This window comes from Colletotrichum jinshuiense, chromosome 10, assembly GCF_051148585.1.
Source record: "Colletotrichum jinshuiense chromosome 10, complete sequence".
NCBI lineage: Eukaryota > Fungi > Ascomycota > Sordariomycetes > Glomerellales > Glomerellaceae > Colletotrichum > Colletotrichum jinshuiense.
In genome coordinates this window covers 1,898,219-1,917,113 of record NC_139303.1, presented here as the reverse complement: position 1 = coordinate 1,917,113, position 18,895 = coordinate 1,898,219, and the positions used below count along the sequence as shown (strand labels likewise).

At 52.9% G+C, this 18,895-nt stretch overlaps 3 protein-coding genes across 3 annotated transcripts; all 3 read right to left on the bottom strand.

Moving 5' to 3' along the window:
• Positions 1-2,814: 2,814 nt before the first annotated feature.
• On the bottom strand, positions 2,815-6,778 carry EsH8_X_000464 (uncharacterized protein; the record flags this gene model as incomplete). The annotated part of the gene is made up of 5 exons (XM_083274552.1): positions 2,815-3,918; positions 3,968-4,249; positions 5,381-5,805; positions 5,856-6,621; positions 6,695-6,778. 5 exons carry the CDS (start codon positions 6,776-6,778, stop codon positions 2,815-2,817), a joined length of 2,661 nt encoding a protein of 886 aa, XP_083119944.1.
• A 1,504-nt stretch (positions 6,779-8,282) lies between these two features.
• Positions 8,283-11,326, bottom strand: EsH8_X_000463 (glycosyl hydrolase family 3 N terminal domain-containing protein; the record flags this gene model as incomplete). The annotated part of the gene is made up of 3 exons (XM_083274551.1): positions 8,283-10,272; positions 10,324-10,639; positions 11,311-11,326. 3 exons carry the CDS (start codon positions 11,324-11,326, stop codon positions 8,283-8,285), a joined length of 2,322 nt encoding a protein of 773 aa, XP_083119943.1.
• A 4,080-nt stretch (positions 11,327-15,406) lies between these two features.
• EsH8_X_000462 (ABC transporter substrate-binding protein) lies at positions 15,407-16,538 on the bottom strand (the record flags this gene model as incomplete). The annotated part of the gene is made up of 2 exons (XM_083274550.1): positions 15,407-15,893; positions 15,958-16,538. 2 exons carry the CDS (start codon positions 16,536-16,538, stop codon positions 15,407-15,409), a joined length of 1,068 nt encoding a protein of 355 aa, XP_083119942.1.
• Between the last annotated feature and the right edge of the window lie 2,357 nt (positions 16,539-18,895).

Below are 18,895 nucleotides of genomic sequence, written 5' to 3'. Positions count from 1 at the left end.
TTGGATGAAGTCAGAGTTGCAGTGTTGTCTCGTGAAGATTGATTAAGAAGAGGTGGATGGACGGCGCATATCATAGGATAGGGCCGGTCGATGCACGGCACTCAATCGCTTCACTCACTCGCTCACTTCTCACCTGCTGGCTCACTTACCCACTCACTCACTCAGTGAAGAGTGCTGTGCTCTCTATCTGTAGCGAGGACGAGGACGAGGGAGAGAGCAAGGGAAAAGAAAAAAAGAAGCAAAAAGTGGGGGTCATTAAGTGGAGTCGTCACGGGCGGAACAGGGTCGTTGGAGCCCCATAAGTCTGGCAGGGCTGCAAGCGGATGATTGGCAGGCACCCGGTGCGCCGAGGCCACCCCTTCCCTTCCCATACACCCCCTTGAGGCCGTCCCCTTCCCTGGCTGGCCGGCGACGCTGACATGGTACATTGTACATACACTACATGGGACATGGCGCGCCATTCATTGCCTGGTGACGGATGACTGGCCGCCCGTCAAAAGCTTCAACTTCCACTGTTGGATAGCTCCATTGCGAGCGTCCTCACACCGGTTCGCGCACGAGTTGCACATGGTTGCAGGTGCATCGCAGGTGGGAATCGCAGTTGCCGGTTGGGCAGCACCCCGCCCATCTTGCAGACGCATACATTACATTGCTACTACATGGTACAGTGTAGCATGTTGCGGGGGAATGAGGGATCGAGTGAGAGTAAGAGAGTGAGTGAGTGGGCGAGTGAGTGGGCAAGTGAGTGGGTAATTGAGAGAGTTGGTGCATGCGACACCTCAATGTTACTGATCCTGGCTGCTACACATACACAACCACAAGTAAAGTACAAGGCGCGGCTGATGGCATCGAGAGATGAACCATCTGGCATGGCGTCGCATGGTATCGCTGGCTGGCTGCGAGATTGACGACGACGGGAAGGGCTGGCGGCGTGGAAACGGGGGCGGCGCATGGACGACTGTATTAGGGGAAATGATCCAATTAATCACGCCATGGCAGATCCGGATCGACGACTTTGTTTGCAATTTGCCTGGGTCATGCATGGCGAGGCGAGGCCCAGCCCAGCCCTGGCCGCATTTGCTGTCCTCGGCTTGACTTGCTATGTACAACCACACTACTGCTCGATAGTTTAATACGCTACAATGCCTTGTTTGCGCATTTGTTTGTCCTCGTCCCTCTCTCTGCTGCCGTGTGTGTGTTGGTGCCAGTGTTGGCGTGTTGGTTGGCCTCTCTGCTTATGTCATAATCTGGCCATTCACTTCACTGGCCTGACCTGGCCTGGCCTGGAATGCTCACGTGTGCTGACAGCCACCAAACCTTGGGCTTAAGCTCTCACACTCTCATATTCACTCAACTCACCACATGCACGCGCCTTTCCCAAGGCAGCCCTCGCCCGAATCGGCTTGCTCCCGCCTCGATGACGGACCGCCTGCCTGACACCGCTCTCCAAGTTGACACTCCCACTCCCACTCTAGCGCACACTACAATACCCTCTCGTCGCGAACGTTGTCCAACAGGGGCTCCCCAGCATCCGCTGCCAACACCACGACCCCAAAGATCACACCACTTTCCGGGCACCAGCGGGCACCAGCGGACATTTCCCAAACAGGGATCCCACGCCCAAACTACCCCCCCTCCAGCAGCCTACCCCAGGCCGAGCGGCAGGAGGGTGTTCTTGCTCGATTGCGATTGCTTGCTTTAGTGCCCGCAGCTCTCCGCCCGTCTGGATTCGCCTCATGGCGACAACCGCCCGTGAACTTTTACTCTATTTCTCGCGTCACGCGTTGTATAGCCGGGACGACTGCGACCCCCCATCATTATCATCATCATCATCCACATCCCCCTTCGGGTTCGCTGCGACGGAGCCGTCCCGCCGTCTGATGGTCATTGGCCGTGTATTGTCTTTGTTGCGTCGCAGCCCATGCGAGTCCCGCTGTGAAACTTGGGACCAGCTGCTTCCTCGACAGAAGCTTGTTTTCTGTTGCTCCCCTGCCCGGCCCCTCGTCGCGAGTGTCCCCCCGTCCGCCTTCTCCTTTGTTGCAGCCTGGGACGATGTATGTGGCCAGATATCCCTCTCCCTTCCCCTTCCCCGCGCTTAGGCGACAAAAGGCATTGGCATTGGCGTTGCCGGCTGGCATTTCGCCGCGCGAACGGAACCCTCACCACGGCCGATTTCGCACTTGCGCGGTGTGTCAGCCTGGGCCAATCGCGCACCCGGAAACAGCCCTCGCTCGCGCTGTCAGCAGGCTGGGTGATAGCGAAGCGACGGCCACTCAGGATGCTTCGCGCGAGGCCGGCCCCAGCCTCCCATATGTGTGTGTGTGTCCGTGTGAGTGTGTGCATGGGGTGTGGCCAACTGTGTATTTTTCCGTCGGTCTGCCTTTGCCACGCACTCTTGTTGAAGTAGAATGCGCATTCTACGGATGAACCGCTGCCTAGCCTAGAACCCCAACTCGGGAGCTTATCCGAGCAGGTCAGTCACCTGCCTGCCGTATTCGTCGCCGGCGACCCCCCGGTCCTCCGTGCCCAACCTCCGGCGCCAGACGCCAAGGCCCAGGGGACTCTCCGAGACATTTCCCTCACCTCCCTCCAGTCGACGAGTCATTTGTTGCTGCGACATCGCATATCGAGTCTCTGCATCTCGCCCCAGCCGCTCGCGAAAACAGTCCAGCGAGGCAGCTTCAGGAAATGTCCCCGCATGCATGGCAAATCGAAGCCAGCTACTGGTCCGAAAGGGTTACACGCCCTCCCGTACGCTGGACCAAGATGATGTACAAGCTGCTTCAAGTTCCCTGGTCTAGCTCCACAGCGACATCAACCCGCGCGTAGTCCATCGGCTTCCGCCCCAGGATGTATCTCGGGCTCACATTTGTCATCTTGGTCCATCCCTCCCGCAAAGATCATCAGCATCTCCCGCCGCGACTTAAGCAGACGCGACCGGACGGCCCCGCCCCCGCTCTCCGATCCGCTGCCAATAGCCTCCTCCACCTCCTCCTCGCCGGCGCCTTCGCCCCTCCCGCGCTTGCGCCCGGCCCCGCGGGAAGCGCCGCTCCCGACCCGCTCCCTGCAGAGCCGCGCCACCAGAGTCGGCACGCTGCCCCCGGCAAGCCGCCTCATGACGCCCAGCGCCTCGGCCTCCGTCCGCCCCTCGGCCAGCATGCCCTTCATCCGGTCCCAGAACGCCTTGCGCCGCGTGAACCAGGACCGCCCGTACGCCCCGTTGCGCCACTTGGCCCGGTACAGGCCCTCGAGCTGCTCCACCGGCGGCTGCCCGTTGAGGCCGTACCGGTACTCGGCCCACTGCTCCTCCACGGTGTCCGGGTGCCCGAGGAACCTGAAGATGGGCCGCTCGGTCCCGTCCTCGCCGACGACGGTGAGGGGGCTGAAGTACTTGGGGTCGTCGTAGGGGTTCGTCAGTCCTTGGACGGGTAGGTTCTGGTGCGGAGTAGGTTCGGCCTCGGCGGGAGCGGGGGAGCAGCCGTCGTCGGGACATGCCTGTTCGCGGCTCTTCCCCTGGGGCCGTTGACGACTTGGTCCGTTGGCTCTCGGCCGGGGTGCCTTCTTGCCGGTGCTCCGCTTCACCGACGGCGACAACCTCGCTACAGGGGTCGCTGTGAGTGCGCTTCCCTCACCCGGGACCAAGGGCCGTGGCTGAATCTCTCGGGCTAGAACCGGCGACGGCGAGAACGTCGGAACCCCGCTCCTTGGCGAAGGTGACGAGTGCATAACTACTGGCAGAGAAGGTGTCGGAGACGGCGACGGTAGGACCGGTGCGTCCGCTTCGCAGCCGGCATCCCGTGCTAGCTGCAAAAGCGCCCGGGTACCCGGCTCCGCGACATCCACGCCAAACACTTGCTGTGACTCTTGCATCAATACCATGCCAGGGAGCCATTGATTTCGAAGCCGCTCCAGACCCTGCTGATCGTAGACATTTCCGTAACACCCCTAAACAAAACGGGAGACACACCTTGATGATCGAGGACATGACGCTGACCTGCATCTGCAGCCTCTCCTCCACGTTTTCTCTCCACTCGCGCAACTCGCGCCTCGTCTCCTCCTGGCGCGCCTCGAGCTCCTCCACTTCCTTGGTGTATTGGCGCTGCAGCTCGATGACGATCCGGGCGAGCTCGTTCTCGGTTTGCGGCTCCGGGTTCGGCGGGTCGTCGGCCTCGCTTTCGCTGTCGGAATAGTCGACGAGTCGCGGCCGCGCCGGGGCCGGGGTGTCGCCACGGGCCTCGTTTCTCTTAGACTACGCCAATATCATTATTCCAAACCTCTTCGATTCATCTGTAGGCAGGTTTCAAAAAGCGTAGAGGGATTTTACCATTCTGTATTCGTAACATGGGGCTACCGAGCAGCATTTTTGGTTGCGTGTGGATTTTGTGAAAGTATGAGAAACATGTAGACGTCGGTCGCGAAGGTCGATGCAGTGGTGCATTTTATGGCCTCGTTTCCATTGATCATCGGAGCAAACAATCCACGTAAGGGAGAGGGTGGTGGCTGTGCCTGCAATTGTCTGCTCAAGTCGCGCCCTATTTGTTTGCCATATTGACGGCCACGTTCGTCTAATTACATCCACCGCAACAGGTTTGCGTTAGACGTCTCACAGTCAGTTGCTATCACCGAAATGGCAAAGGCTCTCAATGGCCACAAGCGGTAGCTGTGAAGCATACCTGTGATGTGATGGATTTTCATGGTTTTGGCGCGATGTCGTGTTAAAAGAAAGCCAACGATATGCCTGTAAGTCGCAGTTGGGGCAGCAGCCTTGATGACGTCTTCTGTGATATAGATCTTGCCCATGCGCTTGCCCAGAAGCAGCTCTATTATCTCTACGCTAATATTAACATTTTTCTTTTGGCTACAGCCTCTACTATTTTACCAGTCGTTGAAAAAGGGATGTTCCTTTCCAAATGCTACGCCACGGTTCTACCTTTGCTATGCCTTGCGAGCTTTTGCGCTGAGCCGTGTCCATTCTTGCTGGTCAAGAATTTCCGCCAAGTCGAATGCAGATAAAACTAACAAGATTGATGGAATTGACGACATTGCGAAGCTTGAAATGCAACATCTACGGTTCTTGCATTAGATGCCAAGTCCAGCCCTCGACCCTCTTTTGCCAATCCGCAATGCTTTGGCATACTTTTTCTGAGACTAGTTTTTTATTCTTGAATATTAGTACTACCACTTTGCACTAAATCTTTTGCGCCTACGCCCCGTATACCTATTCACTCTACTCGTGACCCTTTACCCTGACAATGGCGTCCCTGCTCTGATCAACTTGCCTCGATCCCGCTGCTGCAAGTTGGTTCTCCCCTCAAGGTCAGAGTGCAACGTTCTTCGTATCTTGTTCTGCTTAATACCCGTGCTTCTCAAGCCACCCTACTAGGTCTGCTTCCGCCTTTTCCCGCAGCTCGGCCCTCTTCTCGTCGTCCAGTTCCTTGAGCGCTGACGCGCTGCTTAGCCGGTACGGACACAGGAACCTCTGCAACCGCATAAGGTTACGGATCTGGTTGACGCCCTCGATCTGGCTCGGCGCAAGAGCGACACTCTCTTGCAATACCGTATTCCACGCCTTGGCAAGCTTCCACTCCTTGGCAGATTCCTCATCTAGGTCTGCCGGTGGCGTGGTGAAGTCGCCTGAGAGAATCGCCCGGTTGATCGCGGTGTCGTCGTCGCCGATATTTCCGCCGGTGTGGCTGAAGGACATGGAGATGAACTCCTCAAAGGGGTGTGAGACGGATGCGAAGTCAAAGTCCAGAACTGCTGTGACTTTCTCGGCCTTCTTGTCAAAGAGCATGTTGTAAATGGCTACGAGGGATTAGTTTGACGCCGACTAGGCCCAGGACCAGAATACATACTCAAGTCTCCGTGTGTCAGGCACTTTCGGTGCACGTCAACAACACTAAGCACTTTCTCCGGGCCGCCGCTGGCGAGGAACTTTTCGATCCTGGTGGCAACGCCATTGCTTTTCCAGCCCTGGACAACTGGGCTTTCAACGGCTCGTTTGAGCTGGAAACGCAGCTTTTCTATCCTCCACTCCGCGTATGAGCCAGCGGGTCTCACATCTTGCATTGATGGCGACTCTCCGCTCACAATGTTGCCGTTCGAGTCGAACTTGAGTCCGCCGCCAAACTTGGTGACGCCTTCCGGCAGGTCTGCCGCTTGCATGGCCCCAAGAACGGCAGCCATCTGCTCCAAGACATGCTTCTGACTCTCCACGTTGAGAGAGGAGAACTCCGGGCCCAGATCAACGCCGCTCCGGAACTCCGACATGATCCACCCGAACCCCTTCTCGTCTACCCGGTCAGTAGACGTGGCAGGCGCCCAGGCGTAGACATCCGGTACCAGTGGCGCGAGCCCGGCCTTTGCCATGGACTCACGAGCGAGGTGCTGTGAAGCCACGTCATTGGCTACGCGGTTGGCATTGTTCACGTCGTGGGCCGCGAGGTTGCTAAGTTTGATAACTAGCGTGGAGACGCCCTCGGGCGGAGCTTTGCACGTGCCGGGTTGAGTCCCCGGGAATGATGCGGCGAAGGCCGGCGTCGCCAGCTCTACTTTGAACAGGAAGTTATTGAAGGGATATGCGTACTCTTCGTCATAGGCCAGGGTCGAGATGACGGAGGCCTGCCGGCAGGTTGGAAAAATTGCCCAGTTAGTGAGAGAGAGAAGATGATGCATGGCAATACCAATCACCCACCTGAAGCCCGCGGTCGTGGAAGATTTGCCGAACCACAGAGAGCCGACGTTCAAAGCCGGCGTTGTTCACATTGAAAACCATCATAAAGTCGTGGCCTTGACAGCGACACCGGAAAAATGTGATGAGCAAGTAGAGATTCGTAGGTCAAGGAAGGGCGAGCGGGATTGATGCATAGCAAGATGGTTTCGAAGAGCTTGACTGAGAATCATTTGGAGTCACCATCCACATATCATGGCTCATTTACGTGATACGGTTTCCATGCAAATCAATTGCCACTTTTGCGCTGCAACAGGTTGCATGCCGTCTCGTGTCCAGTCAACTCCACTTTGCTGTTGGTTTCTATCCAAGGTCCCAGGTTTCTTTACCAAATGCCCAATTGGCCACATCCCGGGATGCCAAGAACTGATAAAAGCTTGCCAAAGGCTTGATAAAACCTTGGACGTAACAAGATCCGGCAGGTCAGGTTCTGTATTGAGGGTGTTCCTCCGCGACGGCTTCGTGGTGGCTCCGTGCCGGAGTTCCGACGCTTGCTAATAAGACCTCCTCTGCCCACTTTACCGCGTGTATTAGCCAGTCGGATCTGATTCCATATGGTGGAGGCTGGAGTTCAATATTGGGGAAACCTATCGTCCATCAACAAGCCAATAATATATGCAGGGCCTCTGCATCTGCTCGGCCGAAGAATCCGGCTGAAGAACCCCTGCGTGAAGCAACATGTTGTTGGCGCTAGCGAAATACACAAAGGTCAGAATGAGATGCCACGGATCATATCTGGACACAGTGGGCTGGACCCGTTTTCTTAGTCACCTTCCTGGTCGGGAGCCGAGGCTTGTTTTCGCATCGTCTCAACTGGATACCTTTGGGCTATTGGGCACCCCTACGTAGCCGCCTTGTCTTGTGAAGGTACCTTGGGCTTGAGTCTTGCCTTCAGGCTGTGAACTAACGACACCGGGATCTGTGAATCGCAAACAAAAGGTCCGGACTCTGCGGGCTCAATAAAAATATGGCAGGCTATAAGGGTCACTGTCGTAAAACCCCAAATCCATTCCAGAAACGCCAAACTGGGTTGGTGTCATGGTCGACAGGCCCCGCACTATATCAGCCTTTGTACCTCGGCTTGATATTCTTGATTTTGAGCACGACAAGGGGACCATCTCTCTGGCAGCGAGTTGCGAACCAGCAGGGTGGAACTATACCTCACGGAGAGTGACGGAATGCCATGATGCGGACGAGACGACTCTAGAGCGGCAAGTGCAGCCGCCATCGTCGTCGGTGGGTGTGCGTGATTCTGAATTGATTACGGAAGGAGAAAAGAATGAGAAGAAAGTGAAAGTTCAGAGAGTAAGCCTCAAAATTGCCCAACACATCACCAGAATCGCCAACAACTCACTGCTTGTCATCCCAACCATGTTCACTGTCGCCACAGCCGACAGACACCACGCCGGCTGACACTACCACACTACCTTCAAAGTCTCTCACTGAACAGTATAAAAAACTCGATCTGCATAATTAGATTTACTAACAGAAAACAGGGGAACCAATGGAAGAGGTTTCGGTAAGATAATGCGGCCTGTGTGTTCGACACGCCTCAATTCCCGCTGAGCACTGAGAAGACCTTCTCTGCCGAGAGATCTCTGGAGCTAAAGCCCACCCGGAACGTGAAATCGCCGTTCGGAATGACCCAAGTCTGCGCCGAGGTGTCCCAGTAGCTGACATCCCTCCGCATCAACCGGAACTCCACCTCGACAGAACCTCCCACCTCCACCTGCACTTTCTCAAACCCCCTGAGCACCTTCCGCGGGGTGCCCGCGGGCGCGCTGTCCGGGAAGGAAACGTACAGCTGGGGAACCGCGTAGCCGTCCCGACCCCCCGTGTTTGCGACCTTTGTCCTGACGACGACGACGTCCTCCCACAGTTGTGGATGCCCCCCTGGCTGGACCTGAATAGCAGCGTCGGGCCGAGCGGTGATCGACGTGTTCTTGCAAGAAGCGACCAAGCTGACCGAGATTAGACCCTCTTCGATGGCAAACGTCGTGTATGTCAGGCCGAAGCCGAACTCATAAAGTGGCTCAATACCGAGCGCGTCGTGGTGGCGGTAGTCAATGAGCTGGCCTTCGGTGAAATCGGCTTGCCAGGCCAGAGGGTCCGAGACCGGGCCCGTGAGGTTGGTGATTGACGGACCGGCATCCTCCTCATTGAGGGGAATGGTGTACGGCAGACGTCCTGAAGGTGCCACGTCCCCCCAGAGCAGGTCCACGATGGAGTTGCCGCTTTCCTGGCCCGGGTAATGCGCCGCCAGGATGGCACCGATCTTGGTGTGGTTGGCCCAGGGCATGGTGTTGACGCCGCCAGAGTGTGTGATGACGATCGTGTTGCCACAGAAATCGGCGACGTTGTTGACCACGGCTGTGGAGTTGCCGTCGAGCTCGAAAGCAGTGCGGTCGAAGCTCTCGCTGGCAAATGTCTGCTGGAAGACGAGGCAGATCTCAGGCGGGGGGTAGACGCCCCGAAAGTCGCCCCTCGCGAGGACATCGTTGTTTGTGACGTAGATCACCTCGGCGCCTGTCTCCTGGGCCCTGGCCGTGATAGCGCTGAGCGGGGAGACGATGTAGGATGGACGGCCGGTACCGGAGCCGCCGCCGATGATCATGGTGCCCGTGTTGACGCCGTCGGGTGCCTCGCTGGGTCGGTATAAGCTGTTAGTCATCTCAGCTGCATCGTTGCCGAAGACGCCAATGATTTTGGGTTTGCCCAGGGGCAAGGTGCTATTGGTGTTCTTCAAGAGGACAGTGCCCGCGGCTCCGGCTTCGCGGATGAGCTTGGCGTGGTCTCCTCTGACGTCGCGGCCGTGTTTGAAGACGAAATCGTCAGGAATGTAGCCCCCTTCCTTGGCAACTTTGAGACCAACCTCCTGGAACATGGTGACGAACCTGATAGCTGGATCGGGGGTTGGGTAGTCTTCGGCGTCTTGGCCGAGAAAGTAATATGGTGTCAAGATGTTGCGAACCATTTCGTCGATTCTGGCCTCCGAGACGGTGCCATTGTTCACGGCGTCCAGTACATTGTCGCCAAAGTAGTTAACAGCACCGGGATAATTGGGGACCATTCCTGGCATCTCCAAGTCTAGACCGGCGTTGACGGAGTCTGCGGTCGAGTGGGTGGCGAACCAGTCGGATACAACGTACCCCTTGAAGCCGAGCTCGTCCCTCAGGAGCTCCTTCAAAAGGAAACTGTTCTCACAGGAATATGTCTGGTTGAAGCGGTTGTACGCACACATGATGGAAGTTGTGCCTGCCTTGATGGCGTTGGCAAACGGCCAAAGGTAGAGCTCATGGATCGTTCTGTCGTCAATGTTGGACGAAATAGCTTCCACCCTCGATCCGTCATTTTGTTTGGTGCTGGAGCGCTGGGTCTCCTGCTCATTACCGATGTAGTGCTTCGAGCAAGTCTGGACACCGGCGTCCTGGATGCCCAGGACGCTCTTTGCGATGGCGACTCCGGCCAGATACGGATCCGGGCCGAACCCCTCCCAATTACGGCCCCCAAGGGCATGGCGACCCATCGGACCCGTTGACGGACTTCTTGGTGTCAGTGTTCATGTTTCAATGCCGTACCAGGGATGAACCCACCCCAAGAGGACGTGACCGCCCTTTCCCCTAAACTCCTCGCCGAGTGCGAAACCACGACGGTAGATTATGTCGCGGTCCCATGTAGCTGCGGCCGAGATGCCCGAGGGAAAAACACTAACTAGGTCGGCGCGGTTGACGGCACTTGGTCCGTCAAGCATGCAGATACCCTTGAACCCGAGGCGGGGGACCGGGGCAATGACTCCGATGCAAGATCCAGCGGAAGAGTTACCTGTGATCATGGAGATCTTCTCGTTGAGAGTCAGTTCTGCGAGAAGGGCGTCAGCCAACTCGGCTGCCGCATCCCAGTCACTGGCGCCTGAAGATAGAAAAGTCAGTTATCAAATACCGATCTCTTTTGGGCCTTGCATGTTGGGGGCTATGCTATCACGGACCGTCGCTGTTAGTACTGTAGTTAAGATCAGTGGCTGATCCAAGGTAAGCACCGAGGAGGAGCAAAACGGAGGCCCTCAATGTGGACAACATGGCTCTAGATGGCGACCAGCAAAAACGAGTTGACAAGTTTGAGGTTGCGGTAATCATCATGCCTCCGGGTGTATGGCTGCCTAGAGTGGCAGCTTTTATACCTTTGACACATTGATGGCGGGAAGCTCAGTGATTGGAAGAGCGTCAGTCAATAACTAACAACCACACAATTTTGCAGTTGCATCACCGCTAGTCTGACAGGTGATGCGAATAGGCGAGGACATTGTGGGAATTGCAGAACTTTCGGGCCGATGGGCTCATATAATCAGGCCGATCGTCGACGCTAGGAGGTGGATAAATGTGCTGAATTCCGGCTGAGTGCCATTTTGAGGAGAGAGCCACACGCATTGTTTGCGTTTTCTCCCACACTACTCCAAGAACCACTTTGTCTACGATGTAAATTTCATAATGGGTATTCATACAGTGACTGGCTTGATGTGATACAGTAACTGCCAGAGCGCAACTCCCGTAAAAACATCAAGCCCAGAAAAAGTAGCACTGTACTGAGCAGGACTATCATTTTATTTGCTGAGGTTTGGTCGCCGTCCATAACCCAATGTCACAAGCATTATACAGGCATCTGGTCAGATACCCCAAAGCTATGGGAATCACAAAATACAGGATATCGGGGAGATCGATCCCCAGGTTTCTGGTTGGACTAGTTCTTGACCCTTGTATAGAGGTAGGTGTCTCCTATCCGCGTATTTGGTGTGTTTTTGTCCACTCTCGTCCAAGCAAGAACGCGTATTCATGCCCATCAGCCCCGTTCAGTTGGAAAAATCCATGCGACCAATGCCAACTTTGCGGGGTTTCCCCAGGTTCTCCACATGTCACCCCATATCCTCCGCTGCATCTTGAGCCGATATGGTAATACTTTGACCTTAAGCTAATCAGGCTCAGTTTATTCCGGTCTACCTCGACTTTGCCCCTCCTTAAACTTACTTGGATAGCGAACACTACGCAAATCACCTGGGTAAAGGGCCGATAGTCCTGCACGTATCGAACTACAGTGCTTGATAGAATGCGGGGTGAACCGCAAAGGGCCTGGAGGACATGAACATGAGCATTTTGCGCTTGTACTGCAGAGCCATTCCACAGTTGCTTGGCCAAAAACTGAATCTATGGAGACAGTTCACATGTAGTCGTATCTGGAGCCATAGCCTGCAAAACGTCGCCCGTTTTCTATGTACAATGACGACATAATTAACGTGATATATACCAACTTGAAATTTGCAGATACTGTTTCTTGGTTCTCTGTTTTGTAGACGGGTCTAGTCTAGAATTTCCCAATGTCTTCCAGTAAGCCCCACGCCGCAAGAATGGTCAATGATAAAAGATATAGGCAACTCCTCCGGACCGCACTCATTACATCTGTGGTCGTTGGATTTCATTTCGGATCTAGCAGTAGTATTAGAAATGTGAAGCTAGTCTAGGGATCCATGGTCAATTTTATTCAAAGTTCCTGGTGCTCTCTGTGAGCTGATGCAGTACCATATTCTGCAGGCGTCTTGACGGTCTTCTCCAACTTGGTCCACCAATTCTCATCCTCCTCATTCAACTCCAGTCGTACTACTGTTTTACCAGGAAGGCGAGGTTTTGGACGGATCAACTCCTTGTATCCCCAGCAGAGCCATAAAGCTTCCTCCTGACCACTGGCTGCTTCCCACAACATCTACAACGACATTCCTCCTGAAATCGGGTAATTCGACTGGCCGACTGGCGAGACAGCAGAAACGGGACTGCCGCGTTGAAGAAGCAAATGAACGATGTCTTCCTGCTCCTGCGGCTGTTCCCATGCACTCACACAGTCATCGTCTCCGCTTTGTGGCCGGCCCCAACTGCCAGAAAGGGCTCTCCAGAGTGGTGTTTCCCGAGTTGCCTTTGAGTCCAGATACCCAGAAAGGTCCGGGTCCGTATGTTCGATTAAATAGCTTGCGACTTGGTACCGTCCATTCGCAAGAGCTATTTCCAGATATGTAAGTTTTCTCCTGTTAAAAGGTGACACAAAGCGTTTTATGACTGTCGTAGAGTATCCCAGGCTGTGCTTGTTTGGATCCAAGCCCTCCTCTTCAACCAGATATTTGACAATACCCAAACTGTCGGAAACTACGGCATCATTGAGAGCATTCTCGAGATTTCGATTATAGAGCTCGATTTTCGTCTCTGGTCGTCCTCCCATCTGAAGAATACGTCGAGCCTCTAATCGCATCGAGTAGACAAATAAATCAGTTTGGTTTCTGTTGGCCGCTATTAGGCGTACATTTCTTAGAGCAGATCCCAAGCCTGGCAGCTCTAAAAAGAACTGCTCTCCAGGCCTTCGGAGAAAACCCAGAAGAAATTCGGTGGTTTGGGCAGAAAACTGGCTGGTCTGCAAGGGGATATGAGAGAATGCATTCTGTATGCCGCCTACGATCGAATCACGCTGATCTTTGGTAAGAAGGCTTCCTTTCCAAACAGTACCTTCCGTGGCCGGCTCGTCGTCCGTTGGGAAGCCGAGGTATGGCGTAACATGATGACGGAAATGCTAAATATTTTGACAATTTCTACTGTGATTACAATGGTTGTCTAACCGTCCGCAGCAAGCTCATCCCTAGGTTCTTTTCACCAAAAAGTACATACATCATATTCTGGTATATTGAGATGAAATGGTCGAGTTGATGTAATATCTCCAGCAGTATCTAAAACACAGCCTCGAACAGCTCTTTAGGGAATTTCTTGGTTAGGCTTGCTCAAGAACGAGCTCTTCCGTCACGGAACAGGCAGCTGTGAGATTAGAACCAAGCAGCAAATACTGCTTTCAGCTACTCAACTTCTATGCTTCTTCATGCCCAACTCCGGCGGATAAGTGGTCAGAAATGGTCGGCTGCACATCTAAAAGGTCAGCTATGAGCAGACAACGACAGGAAGCGAGTTGAAACCTTAAGCCGTATGTCACGTCAAGACGATCTTGCACATAGTCCCCGGTGTTTCTGGTGATTTTCCCATCGTTATGCAATGCTATTTGGTTGCATCGTAGAAGTAGCATAATGAGATGACTAGATGACATTGCGAAATAATCAGTAGACATTATGCTCCTCGATTTTTATTCTGTAAACGCTACAAGCTGTAATATACCCAATACTAGATCCATAGTATTCTCATTCAGCCACGTTTGCGGGATAAACATCGGAGAGATATAGGAATACAGAGTTAGCACTATCCAGATATCAACCAGAGATATCAATTTAGTACTCCGTCAAGATCCTCCGTTAGCGTTGTTCCCAATTTACAATGCCGAGGATCTCGTATTTAGTGGTTGGTTTGCTACTAAACGGTACGAATGGTAGTGGACCGTGCGGTGGTAGACCGTGCTTCATAATGTGTACCCGTGACAGTTGTCTGGGGTTACTCGAACGGGGGTCAACCCTAAACCCCAACGGAGGCGTCCTTATGTAGTCCCGGCTCGTCATGCGAGCACAGCGCTGGCCACGCGACTCAGGCAAATGAAGATCAGTTCTCCTGACCAAGTTGGTGAAACAGCATTGGATCCAATTCGAGGCGGAAGTTTGTTTGTTGCCATTATAGCTAGACTAATTCCCAGTACTCGTGGTAGACAACATCTCATTCGCGAGTTGGGAGCATATGTAGACATACAGTTTTTTTGGTGCACGGCATACAGTCGGGTGAAGCAGTGAGACTACGGATATTGCGGATCCAGTTATTCACTCAAATTTGCAGGCGGTGCTGCTGGGTTCTCCTCCGGATTCGCTTTCTCACCGATCGACACAGGACTATACACTAAACCATGTTTTGCATGAGTCGCGTTGCCCTTGCAGCCCGGAATATTCCAGCGTCGAGAAGCAGCCCATGCAAACGCGCATTTAACGAGATGAACTACCCTGTGCAAACCATCCACTCAGTTGTACTTGGGGGCTAATTTCACTTTAACACAAACAAGCCATTGGGTCCACAAACTAGTGTATAGAGTAGCTTATTCGCACGTCAGAAGCTTGCATGGGACGCCTTGAACAAGCTGCTCCTGCCGCCTGCAAGGGGCGGTATTCCGGCAACGCTCTGCAATGCCCCTTACTTAACCCCCCCAAGGAAATTTCCGATCCGGCACGATCTATCCGTATGTGCAAGCAGGAACAATTCAAGAAAATAAACAAAAAATTCAAAAAATTCAGCGCAACATCAGCCTTTCTTTTGCTTTATCACCTATTCACTCCTACTGCTTATTCTCTTGGTACTGAGTTATTAATGGAGTCTAGCCGTCCAGGCAGCTGAGGCTGTCGACATTTGTAAAGTCACATCATTCGTTTGTATCGGCGTTGCCGGACTGAACTGATAGACGGGCTGCGCTGTACATCTTGCCGAGTTAGCATTGCATGTTGATATAGTAAAGTCACTCTGTGTCGTGACTCTTCATTGCAACATATGCGTTTTGAAGTTTTTATCTAATTCAGGGAGCAGTTTTGTGCTTGACAAGATTGGTATTTTTGAAAATATCTATGTAATTCTAAATATGCCCGTTAAGGGATTCGAGTATCAGACAAAACACTTATGTACATGAATGTTGACTAAGGTGCTTTCCGGTATACGCCACATCTCGGCTCGTAGTTTACAAGTTATCAATGATGGGGCTGAGACCCTGAGGAGTGCCAAGACGGTCCTCCAGGTAGAAGCGGAGTCTCTCGACTGCTGCGCGATCAGACATCCACTTGCCAAAGGCAGTGGGGTCGGTTCCAGGCATCTCAAGGATGGGAGGGTAGTTGGCCGGGGGGGCAACATCACCACGGACGCTCCATCCTCCGCGACTCGCCTGGAACTCGGCGCTGAGCAAGTAGGCGTGCAGAAGCTTGGCACCCTCGGGGTGGGGGGCGTTCTTGAGGATGCCGCCAGTCTGGGGCCAAGAGACGAACCGGCCCTCGACGGGCAGGGAAGCTTTTATAGGCGAGACGGGGTTGACGCTACCAGACGAGGTAAAAGTAGCGGCCCACTGAGTGCTGTTCTGGGTGTAGATGGTGCGAGGAGTCTGGGTGCCGCGGACCCAGCGGGGGTTCAGCGCGAGGAGCTTGTCGAGCCAAGCCGTGCCATACTGCTTGAGACTGTTGTCAAAGGTGTTAGTCATTGCAATTCACGCCATGCGGTTTGTGTGACGATGTTACTAACATGAGGTCGAATGCGAAGAGAACGGCATCGTCATCGTTGGGGTAGGTCAAGACAAGCTTGTCCTTGAACTCAGGTTTGACCCAGTCCTCCCACTCAACAGGGGCCTGGATGTTGGGAAGCTTTCCAGAGTGCCATTGACCAACCCAGGCGATGATGAAGAGGCCGTAGTAAGCAGCCGTCTCGTTGTTCTTAAACTCGGAAAGAATCTGGTCGTATCCGAGGGGGGCGTAGTCAAGAAGAGCACCCTCAGACGCCCATCGTGGGTAATCGTGGAGGGTCTGGAGGATAATGCTATCGACGTATACATTGTTGGCGGCAATCTGCTCATCCAAATGACCGTCGTGGTACTTGGAAAGATCGACAGTGACATTGAGGGTCATGCCAGGGAATTTCTTCTCGAAGTTGGTCTTCAGGGAGTTTTGCTGAGTAGCTTCATCACCTCCGTGCCAGAGCGTAACAACACCACCCTCAGCAAGAGCAGCCTTGTAGATCTCATCGATGGTGCGAGTTTCAACCTCAGCCGCGGCGTTGACCAGTGCTTGGGTGCCCAAAAGGGCAAGGGCCATGAGAGAGCGAACCATAGTGACAGAAGTAGGCAAAGAAAGTGAAAGATAGAATTCTGCGTGTCCTAAGCAGCAGAGACTGTGTAAGTCAAAGCTGATGTCCCGTTCTTATATCAAGGCTGTAGCATTGCGCCATGGGCCCCTTGCAAGCATGTAGGTCAACATAATCGTTCCATGGTCATTGATACCTTCCTAACCGGTGCCCATGACGATCAATGTGCTACTCAATGCACCCATGTCGCAAAATGTGGTATAATTCTACCGCGCGCTTCATGACGATGCGGCAAGTCCCGATGAGAGAGGAGACGATCCACGATTGTCCTTCTACGTGCACGAGTCGTCCCATCTCGTGCTCAACCCCTGCCCAAAAGGCATGAATGGGCCTTAAAACGGTCTTTCGTTGGTAGGGAATAAATGAATGGTACCTGGCGAGTCAAGAAGTATGCCCACCCGGACCTGGCATCCAATCCGGCTGTTTGTCCGTTCAAGATACTACTTGGGTACTCCGGCAAAGGTGGGGGTAACCAGCGGAGAACGGAACGGGGGAATCCACCAGGAACATAAAGCGGCCAGGGATTGACCATTGGTCATCAGGGGTTCAACGGAAGATATTTGGATCCGACTCGATGATTTGCACCTCCAAGCCGGTCACAAAATACAAACCACTGTTTTGAGCTAGTTAACAATCATGTGCATGGAGAACTCGATCTTTTCGTCACGAAAAGACCTAATGATAAAATTGAATAGCTTGAAACTTCGATCAGGAATTGAACTAAGCTTGTCTATATATGTGAAATGCTGTGGTAGTGGTGGAATAAAACAGCAGAAATATCGAAACCCAGCCGAGAGGGTTATATTATTCTGCCATCGGATGGTCTTGGTAGCAAAATCGAGACCTTCAGACCCAGGGGTAAACATCAGTTGCAAAGTGACCCTCAGGTCAGCATGCTGCATGAATAAACGGGATCACCGAGGCTATAACACAGAATGTCACCTCGCACAAGCCCCCCCTGTTCCGATGACTTTCAAATAGTGGGGACCAAAGAACTTGTTGGACAATGATAGAGATGGATGCGGTTCCTTGCATGTGTTGTCATATAAGCTTGTTTAAGCTTTCTACCGACTAGAATATGAGATCGATTCTTCATTTCGGAATTCGTGCGATATTCTTATGTGAAAATGCCATTAGTTTTGCATGTTGCACTCGTACCCATGTAACATTTGGTTCAGACTTGACTCAGCGGGGACCCTTCCAACCATCACACTGAATGATTCATAGATCGACGGAGTATTCTTTTACCGCCTTATCACCTAAATTCTGACGGGGAAAAGTGGATAATCGGCACTATACGCGTACCATCGGCACTGTTTTTTACTCTTAGAGCTAAGGGTTCACCTTTCACAGACAGGAAGCTGCCGAGCTGTCGCGAGGCCATTTCCAACGACGATGCATCCACGCAAGCGATCTTGACCTCGTTCCAACAACTCAGCAACCAGGAACGCGGGGGTACAACACTGATAGTGCGGATTGAATCAACGTCGGACATAGACGAAGGGCTATACGAATCTCTAGAGCATCGTCACTCAGGCGTTCCCATCTGGGACGTGCCGGATCACTTTGACGTGCTGGATCACTGCAAGTACATTGACTTCCATCTCAGATTAGTTCCAGCTTTGGGGCTGCCAAAAGTACGACAAGGATCTACGCTAGGCTTCGAAAGGAATTTTGGCGTATGCAACCAAGGAATATTTCTGTGGCAATACTAATTCACCATTCCGTAAAAATAGCCAGATGTCTGCTTGCAAGGGTTACAGAGCTGGGCACGTAATCAAGCCACAGGTCGCACGAGCATATATGGACTAATTTGTTTCATGTAAGTTATGTAGAAGATTCATGATGCTGCGATGTAGGTTCTATTTTGACTTAGAAGTTGAGGGTAAAAGTTAAAAGATCTAGAGCTTCAAACTGACTTCGCTGAAATAACGCGAGTTCTAGATAGCCCCGTTGGCATTTCCTAGATTCCAAAAAGAATAAAATAAAATACAAATTCCATTTATCAGTCAAAACCAATAGGATGTATAACGATACAGTAAGAGAGCCATTGAATTCTGACAATTGATGAGCGGTTATCATTGGCAACTGTATTGCCTGGGCGATCTTATGTAACAGCTTTCTTCAACTTGAACAAAGTTCTTGTAATGGGCCATGATGAGGAACTCTCAGATGAACTCGAGGGCAGGAATTTTTGGGTGTCTCAAATAGTTTTATTTCTTTCTGTATTTATTTTGTAAAGACCTTTGGTAGTCTGTGATTGATGGAGGTCTCAACGTCTGAGAGTAAAGCCTGTACCAACTTGCCCTTCAGAAATTCATCC